An 18,254-nucleotide genomic window follows, 5' to 3' on the forward strand; every position below is an offset into this window, starting at 1 on the left:
GCAATGTATAAATAAATAGACTACAATGTATAAATAAATAGACTACAATTTATAAATAAATAGACTACAATGTATAAATAAATAGACTACAAGTTATAAAAAAAAGACTCCAATATATAAATAAATATACTGCAATGAATAAAAAAATAGACTACATTGTATAAATAAATAGACAATGAATAAATAAATAGATTACAATGTATAAATAAATAGACTACAATGTAGGCCTATAAATAAATAGACTGCAATGTATAAATAAATGGACTTGCGATTTATAAATAAATAGACTACAAGTTATAAATAAATAGACTGCATGTATAAATAAAAATACTCAATTTTTAGTTACATACAAAGAAACAGAAAGATGGTGTTTTTATTATTATTTTTCACATTGAAAAAGTGGGCGTGTCGATGGAAATTGTTACTTCCCAATCCATAATCAATTTCCTTATCTTTGTAGAAATGTTTCTTAAAAATATAAAATAGAATCAGTTTAGAGTATGTAAAAATTTAAAATAATAATAATTTGATGTTTCACACTAATTGATGAACTTAACATCAGAGTAGTTAACCACCCCCCTTTACAAACTCTTCCTCTACCTCTGGGGTTACGCCTACCCCACTTTGGGAAACACTGGGGACTGCATGAACATTTTTTTGAGCACCGTCCAGTGTAGACAGGAAGTTTCAGTCCACATGACTTTGTCAAATCATGAGCTGTTTGTTTGTTTGACATGTTTCGGATGAAGCTTCAGAATTGAAGATAGTGTACTTCCTAGTCCAAACTTCCCGCAAGACGGGGGATGGGAGCGGGCAGGGTTTGAACCCTGGACAATTGATAAATCTGAACGACAGTCCAGCGCGCAAACCGCAAGACCAGGCAGCTGGACCGTTGATAGAATATCTGGAAGGATTACAAGAAATTGATAGAGTGTGAAGTGATGTGCCACCATTAGTTTCATGATGAAGGAAGTGTTTTCTTCAAAATTGTTTTATTATTGGTTTCTATTTAAATGCATGCTTTTACAAAGCTTATATTAACAGACAGTCTGGTAAAAAGTGTGTAATCGTTATTTTATTTCCACACCATTTTTTAAATCAAATTAAAACTTTGCACAATTATTCATTTGCGTAGACCAGGGGTGGGCAAATTACGTCACACGGGCCTCATGCGGCCAGCCGGAGTGTTTTATTTGACCCTCGAAAACCTACAGAAATAGGTTTGCCAACAAAGTTTTCATACGAAATGCAAATATATTAAAATGAATAATTGTAAATATCTATATAATTTATTGAAACTTCTGATTTTTACCACTTATGATAAAGAGGTTAAAAAAATCTTCAATGTTTAAAGTAAACGAAGATTATTCTTATTGGTAATAATTCCACAAATTTAGTCAAAGAAATAAACTCAAGTAGTATTTATTGACTGCTATGAGAAACTGTGTTGAAAGTGTTAGGTTGGCTTAGAACAAGATGGCAAGTATAACAACTGATTGAGCCCATGCTTTGACTGAGAAATTTATTTTTCTTTAATTAAAGAACAATATCCTAACCATAAACCCTAAATGAGAATGTTTACACAAAGCTGCATTAATTATCAAACACATTATTGACTCATTAATCTCGGTGATCAAACTTGACATAGAAATTGATCTTAGCCACAGGCAGTTCCTAGATGTACTTGATGATTTGGAAACAAAACATTTCGAAGTTTGGTACCACAGTAGTAACCGCTGACTTAGCATGGGCAAGGTAATGAGAAGAATATGGAATCTCAAGGAGGAAATTATTAGGTTCCTTGAAGGACATTGACTGTGACCTTTTTTACTCATATTTCTAATAAAGAGTGGAAGACAGACTTCACGTTTTGAATAGAAAAATGTACATGTGAAATCTTTCCAAACAAAGTTATCTCATTTCTCCAAGAAAGAAAGCGAACATAGATTTTATGATTTTCCTTTGCTGAGAGGGAAATGGTTAAAAGTACTAGACTTATTAAGGTTCCTTGATTGTGGAATTTAAAAGCAAATTTTAAGAACCAGTTTTCAATACACTGAGCTCACCATTTAGTGCAGAAGCTGATTCAGCTCCAGAGGACATTGCTTCAATGAAATTTTGACCTGAAAGAGAAGTTCCAGTCAGTTCTTCCACGGGAGTTTTATGGAAACCAGAAGCTGTATTTCCATACTAAAAAAAAAACTTTGCTGCTAACCTTGACATTAATAGGGTCCACAAACACCTGTGAACAAGTATTTGTCTTTTGTTTGAAAATAAACTAATGTAACCAAAGGTGCTGACTGACTGTAATTTGATAGAAGTCACATGAATAACAACCAACTAGTAAGCTAGCTCCATAGTTCCGGAGCATTATACTAAAGTGTAAACAGTTCGATATTTCACATTAAGTGCAACTGTACATTCGTGATCAAATGTGACAATAAGGGGATTAAAAGGAATATTCGTAAAATTAGATTCAGAAATTGCCAACTCTTGTAATTCCTCCATTAGGGGTGTAAAAAAATAATATGTAAATGTATGAATCAATATAATTGTAAATTAATATAAACATAGACATTATACACATGCGACTGCAGTCAGCTAGGTTAGTTTTCTAACTTGCAAGTACATATTTTATATTTTACATTTTTAATAGATGACTTTATAACAACTGACCTTTTAATAACTGACTTTTTAATAGCTGACTTCTTAAAAACTGACTTTTTAATAGCTGACTTCTTAAAAACTGACTTCTAAATAACCGACTTCCAAATAACTGACTTATTAATTACTGACTTCTTAATTACTTACTTCTTAATTACTTACTTCTTAATTACTGAATTCTTAATTACTGACTTCTTAATTACTGACTTCTTAATAACTCAGTTCTTAATTACTTTACTGACTTGTTAACGGACTTGACTTTATAACTCTCTACTCTTGAAATGTAAATGCAGTTCACACACTTGATAGATGAGAGGAAAGAGGCCAAACGTAGACGAGATCAGAAACATGAAACACAGGATCGCAGCCTAGCGGAAGAAGCCTATAGGGAAGCAGATCTGAAAGTAAAGAGAAGCTGTCGGCGAGATAAACGGGACTTGATTGAGCAGAAGGGTCAAGAGGCACAAGCAGCTGCAAGCAGAAATGACACAAAAACTCTCCATAGTATTGTCCTAGATCTCACTGGAGCAAAGAGTGGACATGGAGCACCGGTAAAAGACAAGAAAGGCAAAACTTTGCTAACGAAAGAAGAACAGGATGCAAGATGGGTAGAGCACTTTAAAGAGACCCTTAACCAACCGTCGCCAGACCTAACTTACACATTCAAGGACCCCTCTCCGGACAATGATCTCAAGGTCAAGACAGACTCAATAACTGCTGAGGAGGTTAGCACGGCCATTGCAGTGTTAAAGAATAACAAAGCACCAGGGCTAGACATGATATCAGCAGAAATGCTAAAATATGGGGGACAGTGAATTGTTAACAGAATGACTGATCTCTTAAATCTCTGTTGGCGAACTTCAAAAGTCCCCGAGGACTGGCAAAAGGGAGTGATTGTAAAGCTTCCAAAAAAGGCAACTTGGCAGACTGCAACAACTGGAGGGGCATTACTCTCTGTTCGGGCAAATTTTTCAGCACTGTTTTGTTGAGACGGCTTCAACTGTCTGTAGATGAGAGGCTCAGAGAAGAACAAGCAGATTCCGAAGAATCAGATCATGTAAGTAGATTTATGAGGATTGTTAAATTTCCCTTGGCTACGCAGCCCCAGTTGTGTAGCACAGGCATAACCATGGTCCGCCGGTGGTCGATTATGATTTTCTTTTCATTATTTACATCTGTCCTCTGCAGCGGATTTTTTTTTGGGGGGCCTCAAATGTGTTTCCCGCGGTCTTTGAAAGTGATCTAAAGCTGTCTCGTTCTCAACCCTCCTAGGACCAGGTGCTCTCTTCTATAGCAGTTAAAGCAAGTTGGTGCGTAAGCAGGTCTTTAAAGCTTTTCCATGTTATAATACACGTAATTAGTCGACTAACATAATGTGGAGAATAGCTACCATTGAAAGCATAATAGTTAAGGGTAGGGTACTTCTCTCAAACCAAACCTTGAGATATAATGGAGAGGATGGTATCAATCTCATGGGCGTAGTCAGAGGGTGAAGGGTGTTCAGCCCCCCCCCCCCCCGAAAAAAATCCTGGCTACGCCCATGGTCTAACTCATTTGTTTCTATGGCCGACTAGGGTGTCCAGTATAAAGACAAACCGCTTTAACTTCGTCAAAAGTTGACATAATTAGGTGGACTCAGGAGCGTCACCTTAAAATCAAAGAACTAGGTGGACTCAGGAGCGTCACCTTAAAATCAAAGAATTAGGTGGACTCAGGAGCGTCATCTAAAAATCAAAGAATTAGGTGGACTCAGGAGCGTCATCTTAAAATCAAAGAATCAGGTACACTCAGGAGCGTCACCTTAAAATCATAGTCCTAATTTTCACTGAGTTTTGAACTCTAGGCCCCTCGGTATTGAAGCCAGGATTTAAGGGAGGGCTTGGCTGCAGACCTGGGGACTAAAAAATATTAGCACAAGGGGGCCTTCACAATTGAGAATAAGAAATTTTTTTTTTTTTGATGGCTCAGACACTTTTACATTTTTACATTTGTTTTTCGCATTTTAATCGACAAAACTTTGAATTTGACAGTTGACAACGCTGTCACAGTTATGAATGTTTCAGCTTGTGGCGTGCTCGTAATATAAAAATGCAGCACTAAATTTTTGGCTGTGCGTCAACCAAGAGGTTTAACCTAAAAAAATATAAATATATTATTTTTACATGAAAAAAAAAAATTTAATTCTATGCCTCCGTAATTGTTTACCACATTCTGATGGAATCAACGCTGGTATCGTCAAATAGGAGTGAAAGAGTTAATACATATACAAGTACTTCTTCACTTCTTCATAAAAATATGCTTTGACAGGGGCGTAGCTATGTATTTTCCATTATTTGGGGGTCGAGGGGGGGCTATACCTCTTTGTGGGTCCCTGCATTTTGCCTAATATTCAATATTTAATGTAAAAAAACACTCATTTGGGTCCCCCTCAAGTGGGGGCCCTGGGGAATTTTTAAATTCTCTCCTTCTGGCATAGTACTCTGGCTACGCCACTGCTTAATATTAATGTGGATTTTTATTAAAGCTTTCGGAAAAGGATAGGCGCCTCCGCAAAAACCCTACCCATTGGCCTCCTCGTAGCATCCGACTTTGACTTTCGCAATCGTAAGTCATAGATCTTTATTCTTATGTCATTGCGACAAGTCTTTGCAAAAAAAATATTCAAAGTCGCTCCTGCTGATATAAAAATGGCTCCATGGGTCGATTCTCTCCCGCCGTCAGCTTATAAAAAGCCCATGGTGCCAACTCGCAGTGGCTTAATGTAACTGGTGGCAGCGTGCGGCCCGCTTCGTCTCAGTGGTGAGCCCCTTGACGTCACACAGGACCAAGTTACTCAAGCAGTAAGCAACTTTTTTTATGATTAGTTTTATAAACCATTAGTTCATTGTTTTGTTAACAATAAAGTTTGTGTTTTTAAGCTTTTGATGCTGTAAAATTTAAAACTTAGTTCTAAGCTGTTAACTGTTCAAATAATAATAAGAAGAATGAAAACTTATACAAATTATCAAACATTAGTTATATAATGAAATAGGCGAAAGAGTCTACTTTAGCCGAACAAAATTACCTCAAGGAAAAAAAACGAGTCTTTACCAATTTGATATTTTCCATACAAGGAACTAGCGCACGTTAAAAATGGACAAGAATGTATAAATCAGTAAATAATCTTGTGGAGATAAGTAGAAGGGGTGGGGGGGGGGTGTAAGACCCAGAGATCAATTTATACTCTGAATGTTAAGTTACGAAGAAAAAACTTCAAAATAAAAACGTCTTCCTGTGTCCATCTCAAAGGAAACCATTTCTCATATTTGATATATAAAAAAAAACAACACTGTATATCTTCCTCTTATACATAAATATTTTTTTCTAAAGCGCATCAAATTAAATTATTTGGATAAAAAAAATTGGAAATTGTTTAACTTCACGATCAGAGTATTATGTACATTATCTGTGCATTCTGTTTCTTTCTTTCTCTTCTAATAGACCTAATAATCGCATTGGGGTCATCAATCCTCATCTTGGTATAACAACATACCAATATTTATTCTATTCAATCATTTAATTTATAATAATAATAATAATAGTCTTTATTGTCCGTATGGAAATTTGTCTTACAATTTGTGCATTACACCAAACAAAAAAACATTATAACTATAAGAAACCAAAGTGTACATTCACACCAGACTCACTCATAATTTACATGTGACAAAGTTTATACCAGATTGTTCTTATTTAATGATTTGATTGCCAGGGGAACAAATAAGTGTTTGTGTCTGTTTGTTTTTGCTATCGGTGTCTTGTATCTCTTTTGTGATGGTAAAATCACAAAATCCTGACACAAAGGATGATTCTTTATTTCGAGGATCTTGTTAGCTTTTTTATAGATGTTTGTCTCAAACAACTGCCCAAATGGGGGTTTGTTTTTTGCCAATGATTTTACCAGCAGCGTCGTTTCATCTTTCGGCGCATAACTTTTCAAGCTGTTTCCAGAGAGTCGTCTGCAACAAGGTCGAAAACATTCTTTCAAAGAAAACATTTCAACATTTTTCTTTTACGTCGAATTTCTCCCAAATGACCTGCCATCGTTAGGTTGGGTATAAATAAAAAAAACAAAGACGACTTGCTGAACACGAGGGTGAGCTACGACCATCAAGCCTATTACAGTGGCGTAGCTAGGGATTTGGACGCCCCGGGGGCTTGACCTTTTTAGGGGGCCCCTGTATTTTGACATTCGACATCATGACATGAGATCATGTACTTACAAATATATATGTCCGAAGTCCAATTGGTGCAGTATATAAGTAAAATTACCCCCCCCCCCCAAAAAAAAACAAAAAAAAACATTAAGACTCATTAAATGAGTAAGGCCGTTGTTTATTGACGAGACAATGCACAAGTGACAAATCTTAATTCATATCGCTTCACGTCGCGCAATGGCCATCTATAACATCATCTATAGCATCATCTATAGCATCATCTATAGCATCATCTATAACATCATCTATAACATCATCTATAACATCATCTATAGCATCATCTATAACATCATCTATAACATCATCTATAGCATCATCTATAGCATCATCTATAGCATCATCTATAACATCATCTATAACATCATCTATAACATCATCTATAACATCATCTATAACATCATCTATAACATCATCTATAGCATCATCTATAACATCCTCTATAACATCATCTATAACATCATGTATAGCATCATCTATAGCATCATCTATAACATCCTCTATAACATCATCTATAACATCATGTATAGCATCATCTATAACATCCTCTATAGCATCATCTATAACATCATCTACAACATCATCTATAACATCCTCTATAACATCCTCTATAACATCCTCTATAACATCATCTATAACATCATCTATAGCATCATCTATAACATCATCTATAACATCATCTATAACATCCTCTATAGCATCATCTATAGCATCATCTATAGCATCATCTATAACACCATCTATAACATCCTCTATAACATCCTCTATAACATCCTCTATAACATCATCTATAACATCATCTATAACATCATCTATAACATCCTCTATAACATCATCTATAGCATCATCTATAGCATCATCTATAACATCATCTATAACATCCTCTATAACATCCACTATAACATCCTCTATAACATCATCTATAACATCATCTATAACATCCTCTATAACATCATCTATAACATCCTCTATAACATCATCTATAACATCATCCATAACATCATCTATAACATCATCTATAACATCATCTATAACATCATCTATAACATCATCTATAACATCATCTATAACATCATCTAGATCAATGATGTCTAGTATTTTTTATTCCACGTGTATAGCAAGATTATATGGCAGTGATGTATTACTTAACATTTAATGTATAAAAAAAATATCAAGAACATTCATTTGGGGGCCCCTCAAGTGGGGCCGGGTTGACTTTCGAATTTGGACCCCTCCCCTCCTCCACCCTAGCTACGCCACTGTTACAAAATCACAATTACTGACACGAAGGCCGTTCACAGGTCAGTCCAAGCTTGTTAATGCACATTTTATTAGATCTGTGCTCTTCAAATTAGGAAAAGTGTATTGTGGACGCCAGGATAATGACGGGGTGCTACCCAGAACCCCGCTGGGCATGCAACACTGCATAAGATCAAAGTCATTTATATTCGTTTCATGCATGAGATCAAACTAATATATATATGATTTTCTTCTTCTTCCCAATGGTTCTCATTATGTTAAAGCGTTCAGATGACTAGACCAATACAAGAGATGAACTGCGCAGTAGTTTCCAAATCAAGCAGCTCTCCTTACAGTATTTCTTTCTATTTACATCTGATTAAAAAAATTACATTATTTACTCCTTTGGTTAAAATCATATTTCTTCTTCTTCTTATATAATACAGACGTTACTTCAAAAAAGATGATTACGTCATACGCGTCATGCATTTAGTCATGCATATTAACCAATGACCTAAACTCCGCCAAGTCACTGGTTTTCCTGGCTAGTTCAGGCAACCCATTCCATGCTCTAATAGCACTAGGGAAGGAGGAGCTTTTGTACAAATTTGTCCTAGCATATGGGACGAGGATTGTACCTTTATTTTTGTGTCTTTCTGAGTATTTTATTAAATTTTGTTTTTGTGTTTAAAGATTCTGGTTCAGTGTTTTATGTATAATCGCTACTTTACTTTTAAGTCTTCTATCCTGAAGGCTTTCTAAATTTAGTGATTGTACTAAAGGTGTCACTCTAGTCAAATGTGAATATTCGTTAGTTATGAGTCTCTGCTCTATTTTGTGTCTGTTCCAGTTTCTTGATGTTTTCTTGAGTTGAGGGGTCCCAAACAGAGGATGCATATTTTATTATTGGCCTAACCAAGGTTAAATAACATTTTAGTTTTATGTTCTTATTTGATTTATAGAACTTTCTTTTAATAAATCCTAATGCTTTGTTTAATTTTTTAAATAGTTTCATCAATATGTGGATTCCATGGCAGTTTTTCATTTATTATAACACCTTGGTATTTTGCGTTTTTTAGTCTGTGTTACTGGTTTGCCATGAATAAGATAAGTGGAATTAATTTGTTTTAGTTTTTTTGTTACTCTTAATAACTAACATTTTTCTGGGTGGAAAGACATGCTCCAATTTGATTCCCATTTTTGTAATGAGGTAGTTCCGGAGTCCCTCCGAGTTACGTGGTTGTGTGTATACAACGCGCACCGTGCTTAGTTTTAGTTAGTTTGTTGTGGGAATCTGAATTTTAAGTCAATATTTAGTGGTTTCAATTTACTCATTAACGCTAAACTATAATTTGTTAATAACAGGAGAATCTAGAGATACATATTTTTAATAGCTTCAACTAAAACAAATAGTTAAACCTTTAATAGAAGGTACCGAAGCGTTGGCCTATAATCTGCCATACTGAGATCAAGATTTCTTGATCTACAATGAATGACTACACTTACAGTTCTTAGCATTCGGGTAACCAGTCCTAGAAAAAAAAGTAACACTTTCACCCCCCCCCCCTTTTTCCTCTCTGCCCAAAAGTAAACAAGCTTGAACTTGAGTAGAACACTAAAAGTTGGACAGCAGACCAGTGTGTATTGGTCAGATAGCTCTAAGGCTAGTGTGTAGTCGATATGTCGACTAGCTGTTATAAAAGATAAAAAGACTGCCATGTGTTTTCCTTGTGCGTAATAGGCTTGAGTTGTTTAGCGAACAAATAACACATCTGATAGTCAAGGATAAATCTAGATCTACTCTTACAGTTACACAGGCCAAATGTGTCTTACCCCGCCCTTTCATTGTTAAATTTGGTTTCTAAGTAATAAAATGGATCTAGATCTGTTTCGTCGACGCATTTTTGAAATTTTAATGTAACATTTTGTGAATTTCTTAAAAATGATAGAACTTTTAATAACATAATAATACAGTGATGCCCAAACTACAGCCCACGGGCCAGATCCGACCCGCGACGTGCTTCCATCCGGCCCGCCTAAACCTCGGCACAAAGTGAAGAATTTTTTTTAAAAGGTTGAAAAATGTATTTTTCTACGTTAGGACTCTCACTCTTTCTTGGATGGATTTCATCCTAATCTACGTCATTCTAAAGTCATATTATTATTATTTTTTTAATGAACTCGGCGTTTATTTTGGGTTACAAGTGTTGACAGTTGTTTAAGGTTCTTTTGATATCAAAGTGAATGGTAGTACCATTTAATATAAAATATTTGAGCGTTAATGAAATGAGAGAGCCACAGGAACGGAATGAATGTAGAAACTTCCGGGAAAAAAGTGAAGACATCTTTGCTTTTGTGGAACTTAATATGCCAACAAGATTCAGAAATGTTACTGTTTTTAAAACTTATAACAAAAAGTCATTTGCAAATCAAAACATACAAAAATTATGGCGGCATTGTTGGTTTTAACCGCCAAGAAAAAGATCGCTAAGCTACGCCTAGTTGAATGAGTAAAGCGACTGACGAGACTAAAAGGGACAAAAAATGAGTGAAATGAGTCCACGGTAAGGACAAGTTACAGAGTTGCTCAAATTATCAGAAATGATGCGTAAAAAAGTGCTTTCTAGCAGTGGTGAAAGAATTAGTCCTGGGTAAAAAAAAAGCAGTTAACCCATTGCAAAACTAAATGACAGAGCAGCAGAATTTGAACTGTTTTCTATTGCCACTGAGAATCACTACGTTAGATCTGCAACTGGAATTGATTGACTTACAAAGCCAGACATCCCTGTTTGAGAAATTTAGAGCGATGCAGACAGTTCATTTCTTCGCCGTGTTGCCTGATGAAACTTTTCAAATTTCCAAAAATGAAGTGTTAAGGACGATCCCAATGTTTTCAATCACTTCATTGAGTAGACAAACCTTTCAGAAATAAAACAAATGAGACCGATCTTACGTAATCGCCCTACGTGTGTAAGTTGGCCTAGTAGTGCTACAGGTTTCTAATAAAATTATTTAAAATGGAATTATTCTCTATTTCATTTTTTTCATCTATTCGACGATGTGGCCCGCGACAAGAGTGTCGGAAATGAAAATGGCCCGCCGGGCGAATAAGGTTGGGCATCACTGTAATGATACATCATGTATCCAACACAAAAAATAATCCTTAATGTTATCGATGTGCATAATGTATTGACAATTAGCGGAATATGAAATACATTACTTTCAAAATAGCTGAAGTTTATGAAAATAACAAAGTTTCAACTAATATTCATATTATCCCATATATAGGTCTCTAAATATAAATATATATATATATATATATATATATAATATATATATATATGTGTGTGTGTGTGTGTTTTGTGTAGTTTATACCAAGCCTTTTTTTTAAATCTCACAAGAACGTTTGTAAAAACATCTGTATGTGAGTGTATCATCGGCAATGTGTTGACGCTTGTTGTGGACTATAAAGGAAATATCATTGATAATTTAAACCTATCCTTAAACAGTTCTTGGCCCTTTATGAAAACATTCGTATAATTATTTGAACATTCAGGGAGTTCGTTGATGTACTCTGTATATTTTAAAATGTTTGTAAATGTAAAATTTCGTAAAAATAGAGGAGCAACAGCAATGGAAATATAGGAAGACAAGGTCATTCTCCTCTTTGTTGTCCTACAATCACGTGACTTGGGTTAATGTAGGTCAGAAATACGGAACTACCTCATTCATCTAATTCTCTTTGTAAAATTTCTGTGTCTTGTGTTGTTTTTATTGTTCTATATATTATGAGCTGGTAGGCTTAAATTTAAAAAGATGCTTTTCTTAATGAATACAATACAAATAATTTAATGCAATTTTTGTGTATTTTTTCTTTCGTTGTTGGTAACAGTACAACACCATACCCTCCCCCTGTGAAGCGAAATTCTGCATCGTGACGTCGTAGGCGCTCTTTGAGTTACATCTCTTGTTAAAAGAGCGCCAACAGATCCTCAAAGGTTCCAACAACGACAGCATGTTAGCTCAAAGGATGGTGCGGCTGACCGCCATGTTTATTTTCCTAGCCTCCATTGTCAACGTCAGTTCCGGCTACTGGAGGCGGTGGTACGAGGATGACCCTCCACTCTACTGGAGCAGACGAGGGGTGAGTGTTTATATAACGTAGACTAGAAGTGTCGTCTGATAGAATTCAGGGGAAGATAAACCATTTCAGCCTGGAAGAGAATCAAATTCTGTTTCCCTGACGGCAGGGTTATCCCCGAGTGTGAATGGACCTCATTCACCAATTGAAGTAAATACATTTAGCCACGTCATAATATAGATAAAACAATGAAAAATACGTATCACGTGACAGACTTTATCCATTACATAATTTGTATAGAATTTATATAGAATTACGTGGCTAAATGTTGTTTGTTTACGATTGGTGAATGAGGTCCATTGGGTTTTCCTAGTAAAGCTGATCAGCAGAGTTTTGGTTGGCTCGTTGGTCTAAGGTTTAATAAAAGATGCCTTCATTCGTTAACCTAGAGCAGTGCTTCCCAAACTATGTTCCGTGGAACCCTAGTGTTCCGCGAGGTGTTCAACGAACTACTGGAATAATTAACTAATAGGCCAACACGTGAATTAATATCTCTGAAAAAAAAGAAGCAAAGTGTTCCGCTAAATACTAAATGTGCCAAGTGTTCCGTTAAGGAAAAAGTTTGGGAAACACTGAACAAAAGACTTAGATAAAGCTAGAAATGTCATTGTAGCTTAATAGCTGTGAAAAAGTGGCACTGGATGGATCCTCATGGAGAGCGAGCGTAAAGGAAGTGTCCCTGATTGCAAAGGTTATAAACAACAGTAGTAGAAAGAAGAGTGAAAATGCAACGGCGCCTGGTGATTACATATCCCCAACCTGTGACCGCAGCTGTGTATCAAGGATTGGCCTCTTTAGTCACACAAGAAGTTGCAAGGAGAAAGAGTTATCTTCCGAGACGTAAAATGAATGATGGCGGGCTTTACGGATATATTTTGTACAAGTAGTTTTGTTGAAATACTTTGTTAAAAAGAAATTTCATACAATATTAACATCAGATAATATTGAATCAATACATACAATCTTAATCTAGTCTGGCTTAATCTTAATTCAATACAAACGTACCAATCCTATGTATCTATCAATCATAAACATAAACATTCAATACAGTCATGCCAATTCAAAACCGATATATTAATTCAATATCACCAAGTCAACACACGCATACTAATCCAAAACTATCATACCGAATTCAATATCAATCATAATAATCCAACACAATCATACCAATTCAAAACTATTATACCAATTCAATATTGACTATACAAATTCAGCGCAATCATACCAATCCATAAAGATCGTATTAATTCAACACAATTATTCCGATTCGAAACTATCATACCATTTCAATACCAGCCATACTTACTCAACTTAATCATACCAATCTAATATTACGTTAAAGTACGACAGGCTGATTGTAAAGTTGCAAATGGTTTGCATTCCTACATCAAACGAGAAGTAGATCTAGATACATGAACATGAGGAGATAATGTACACAAATGTAAATAAAGTTGTAGGCAAGTCTTTAGCGTTGCGAGGGATCCCGTTTCAAGTGGCTATATTTAGAATTACCAACTTGACATGAAGCTTTCTCTCGGCGTGCTGATAATCCCTGTGTAGTAGTAGGATGTTCATATGTCGTTCACTTTTTAAAAAATATATCTTTGTATTGCTCTCTTTCTCTCTCAATCTCTTTGTTTCCTGTTTCATTCTGTCTCTCTCTATCTCTTGTTCTTTATGTCACTCGTTCTTTTTCTCTCTTTTTTTTTGTCTCACTTTTTCTCTCTCTCTTTATCTCTCTATTTCTTACTTCATTTCTCTCTTTCTTTCTCTTCTTTTTTTTTTTGACTATTTCTACCTCACACTTGTCAACTCTCTTTTTCCATCTCTCTCTCTCTCGTTCTGTCTCTCTCTCTATCTCTCACTCGTTCTATCAATGTCGCTCTCTCTCTCTCTCTTTCTGTCTCTCTCTCTATCTCTCTCACTCGTTCTATCTATCTCGCTCTCTCTCTCTCTCTTTCTCGTTCTGTCTCTCTCTCTATCTCTCTCACTCGGTCTATCTATCTCGTTCTCGCTCTCTATCTCTCTCACTCGGTCTATCTATCTCGCTCTCTCTCTCTCGTTCTGTCTCTCTCTTTGTCATACTCAAACATAAACAGGAACACATACACAAACACATACACAAACACATACACATACACAAACACATACACAAACACATGCGGACCTTTTTTTCCATTTCACCACTTCCCTTCATCCAATATATTTATTTACGTAAGCAAATGTATTTTTTCCCCTCCATTTTATCGCCACCTCTGCGTATTCTTTCAATTCCTGTCAACTCAAGAGCCTGTTAGATTGAACATTATGCATGGGGCTGGACAGGAAATAAGATTATACAAGCGCAGACAACTTGCACTATTTTAAATACTGAAAATTGTTTCCCCTTATAGATTTAATTGGTTGAGATTTTGTGTTGCTGGCTGTTGTTTTTTTTTTCCTTTACTTAATTATCGCGTTAAGATTTTCCAATCCAAAATATTTGCTTAGATCTAATCGATAACTTTAAAAACTGGATTGAAATATTTTTTTTCTATGACAACTTAAAAAACAAACATTTTTCTCAATTTTCACAAATTTACAAGATTAAAAAAGAAATCAAATTAAATATGACAGAGTTTGTGTGAGGGTGCGTTGGGGTATGGGAGATAATTACTTAAATAAATCTTGACAAATTTAAAGTATAACGCTACACCTACATTAACCAAGTGCGGTTTGAGGTGTATAGACATCACTGTAGTTATTCCTATCAGCTAGAAAAAATAACCTTTATTTCTTGCGTGAATTATTAGTGCTACCCGATATTTGATGCTACCACTGCAATGACCGCAATCATTTCTAGCGGCTACAAGAACAGCCGCCATTATCTTAACGGTTACAAGAATAGCCGCCATTATCTTAACGTCTACAAGAACAGCCGCCATTATCTTAACGTCTACAAGAACAGCCGCCATTATCTTAACGTCTACAAGAACAGCCGCCATTATCTTAACGTCTACAAGAACAGCCGCCATTATCTTAACGTCTACAAGAAAAGCCGCCATTATCTTAACGTCTACAAGAACAGCCGCCATTATCTTAACGTCTACAAGAACAGCCGCCATTATCTTAACGTCTACAAGAACAGCCGCCATTATCTTAACGGTTACAAGAACAGCCGCCATTATCTTAACGTCTACAAGAACAGCCGCCATTATCTTAACGTCTACAAGAACAGCCGCCATTATCTTAACGTCTACAAGAACAGCCGCCATTATCTTAACGGTTACAAGAACAGCCGCCATTATCTTAACGTCTACAAGAACAGCCGCCATTATCTTAACGTCTACAAGAACAGCCGCCATTATCTTAACGTCTACAAGAACAGCCGCCATTATCTTAACGTCTACAAGAACAGCCGCCATTATCTTAACGTCTACAAGAACAGCCGCCATTATCTTAACGGTTACAAGAACAGCCGCCATTATCTTAACGTCTACAAGAACAGCCGCCATTATCTTAACGTCTACAAGAACAGCCGCCATTATCTTAACGTCTACAAGAACAGCCGCCATTATCTTAACGTCTACAAGAACAGCTGCCATTATCTTAACGGTTACAAAGAACAGCTGCCATTAACTTAACCGCTACAAAACAACAATTTGAAAATTTGAACTATGTTTCAAGGATACAGGAAGTAGACGCCCAATACAAGAAGCAGACGACTCTACAGAGCCATACAAAAACATTGCGTCCCTCGAGACTTGAACAGGTTTACTCTTTTCTTTGAATTATTTAATTTGTACACCAGATGGTGCTGTCAGATTGTTTGTTGAAACAGCTGCAGGAAAATGTTAAACATATTTGAGTACTGGATGGCTTCCTGGTCGTATGGTACACGCATTTAACTGTCATCTCAATGGTCCCGGGTTTGATCCCAGTCCGCAGCCATACCCCGCGATCCTGCGAGAAGTTCGGACTAAGAGGTAAAAATCCTCAATTCTGAAGGAAGATCCGAAATAAAACCTTGAAATAGTTTGATGTATATAATTTACTCTAAAAACAATATGACTCTCATTCCTTGTTGGAATTCTTTTTTCCTATGTAAAAAGTCATGTGACTTCGACAGGAAACAGATTGAAAGTGAAAGTACGTCTTAATTTCTTAATTCAATGAATCCGCTCTATTATATAGGCAATGTTTTGACTAAAGGAATGCCACAAAAGTGATGGATGTGTGAGGACGAGTTAGAACCAAAGACTACCTCTTAATTTCGGATCGTAATCCATCAGCGAAATATTCCATAAATAGGCCCATAATTATAACAATTATAAAAATTATTTAGACATTCATCTGTGTAAATTTAAACATCAATTCAAGTTTTATCTACATATCAAACTGAGGATCTTGACTTGATGCTATCTGATCCCTGAAACTACTGCCCATAGACCATAGAGTTATATAGAGCATAATGAAGACGAACTTCTAATCTAATCGACGGTTAATTTTTTATATTTTGTTTTGGTTGGGGGGGGGTGGAGTGACATAGGTGTCTAAAATTTATAATCCTCTTTTACCCACCACCGGGCTGGAAAAGGTTGGGCACAACTGAGACAAAGCTCTTCCTTTTTGGGATCTGCTATTCATCCATAAAGTTTGAAAATAGACTAAGCGTGGTTCAGCAGCGATTTTTGAGAAGGATCCTAGGAACAACATACCGAGATCATGTCACCAATTGAAAAGTCTTATCTTTCAAGCATGGGATCTCGTCCCCTGAATGGGATGGTGACCAAAAGTCGTATGAGATTGTCTGGACAAAGCCTTGGACAAGAGAAATACGTTTAACAAAGTCAAACAGAACATGGAAGCCGAGAAGAGAAAAGCGAAAACAAAGCCGTCCACGTCTAACATGACGTCGCACCTTCTTTGTAAACCTAAAATCTTTGGGCACCAGCCGAGACCATTCGTTTTAGAAGGCCTTAACACTGACCTGCGACGTCGCAACCTGTGGGGGGGTGGAGATCGTTGCCACGTCGTACAGACTTGTCTCGACTACCCACAGGTTGCGACGTTGCATTTCAGTGTTCAGACGATTGGTCTAGCACCAGCTGGAAAGAGACTGGGAAGAAGCTGGAAAGAGACTGGGAAGAAGACTGCGAAGAGCTTGGGAAGAGGCTGCGAAGAGTCTTGGAAGAAGCTGCGAATAGTCTGAGAAGAGGCTGGGAAGAGTCTGTGAAGAGACTTGAAGAGTCTGAGAAGAGGCTGGGAAGAGTCTGGAAAGAGGCTGAGAAGAGGCTGGGAAGAGGCTGGGAAGAGGCTGGGAAAACACTGGAAAGAGACTGAGAAGAGGATGGAAAGAGTATGGGAAGAGACTTGAAGAGGCTGCGAAGAATCTTGGAAGAGACTGGGAAGAGGCTGGGTCCTACAGATTGCGCGACCGTATGCGAAACGGATTGCGCGTGGCCTAGTCTGGATAGGGATAAGGATAATAAGTGAACATTAAGTTGTTGTTGTTTTTTTGAAAATAAATACGTCTTTGCATTTTGTTCAAACTTTACTAAGTTCAAAATCATGGTCAAATTAAATTACGAGCCATCTACAATAAGCCGATAAACATTCAGATCTGCTTTTTGACTACCGACTAGCAAAATATCGCTTTTGATTTTTAATGAGATCGAGATAGATTTAGATCTATATTTACATGCCACTGACTATTATAGTAAATAAAGTATTGGAACTTCTTGTTTTTGTTAAAATTCGCCTTATTATTTTTATTAAATGAAAGATGACATTGCCGTTTTTTTTTTAATCGCAAGTAGGATTGGCGTTTTCCATCTTGGTATGGCTCCCCAAAATGACATTTTTTCTATTTTTTTAGGATATTTTTATGAGTTCTCGGGATATTTTAATAATTTCAGGAGCTAACTAGTGTTAGCGCGGGGACTATGAAAGTGCGGGGCCCACTGCGGCCGCATAGGTTG

At 36.4% G+C, this 18,254-nt stretch overlaps 1 protein-coding gene across 2 annotated transcripts in view; it reads left to right on the plus strand.

The window, feature by feature from the left end:
- Positions 1-5,356: 5,356 nt before the first annotated feature.
- Positions 5,357-18,254, plus strand: part of LOC106067481 (uncharacterized) — an 84,336-nt gene continuing 71,438 nt past the window's right edge. For both annotated transcript variants that reach the window (XM_056004556.1, XM_056004557.1), the window contains exons 1-2: positions 5,357-5,504; positions 12,046-12,297. In XM_056004556.1, coding sequence (XP_055860531.1) covers positions 12,169-12,297 — 129 coding nt within the window. In that variant the 5' untranslated portion in view covers positions 5,357-5,504; positions 12,046-12,168. The remainder of the gene's footprint in view (positions 5,505-12,045; positions 12,298-18,254) is intronic.

This window comes from Biomphalaria glabrata, chromosome 11, assembly GCF_947242115.1.
Source record: "Biomphalaria glabrata chromosome 11, xgBioGlab47.1, whole genome shotgun sequence".
NCBI lineage: Eukaryota > Metazoa > Mollusca > Gastropoda > Planorbidae > Biomphalaria > Biomphalaria glabrata.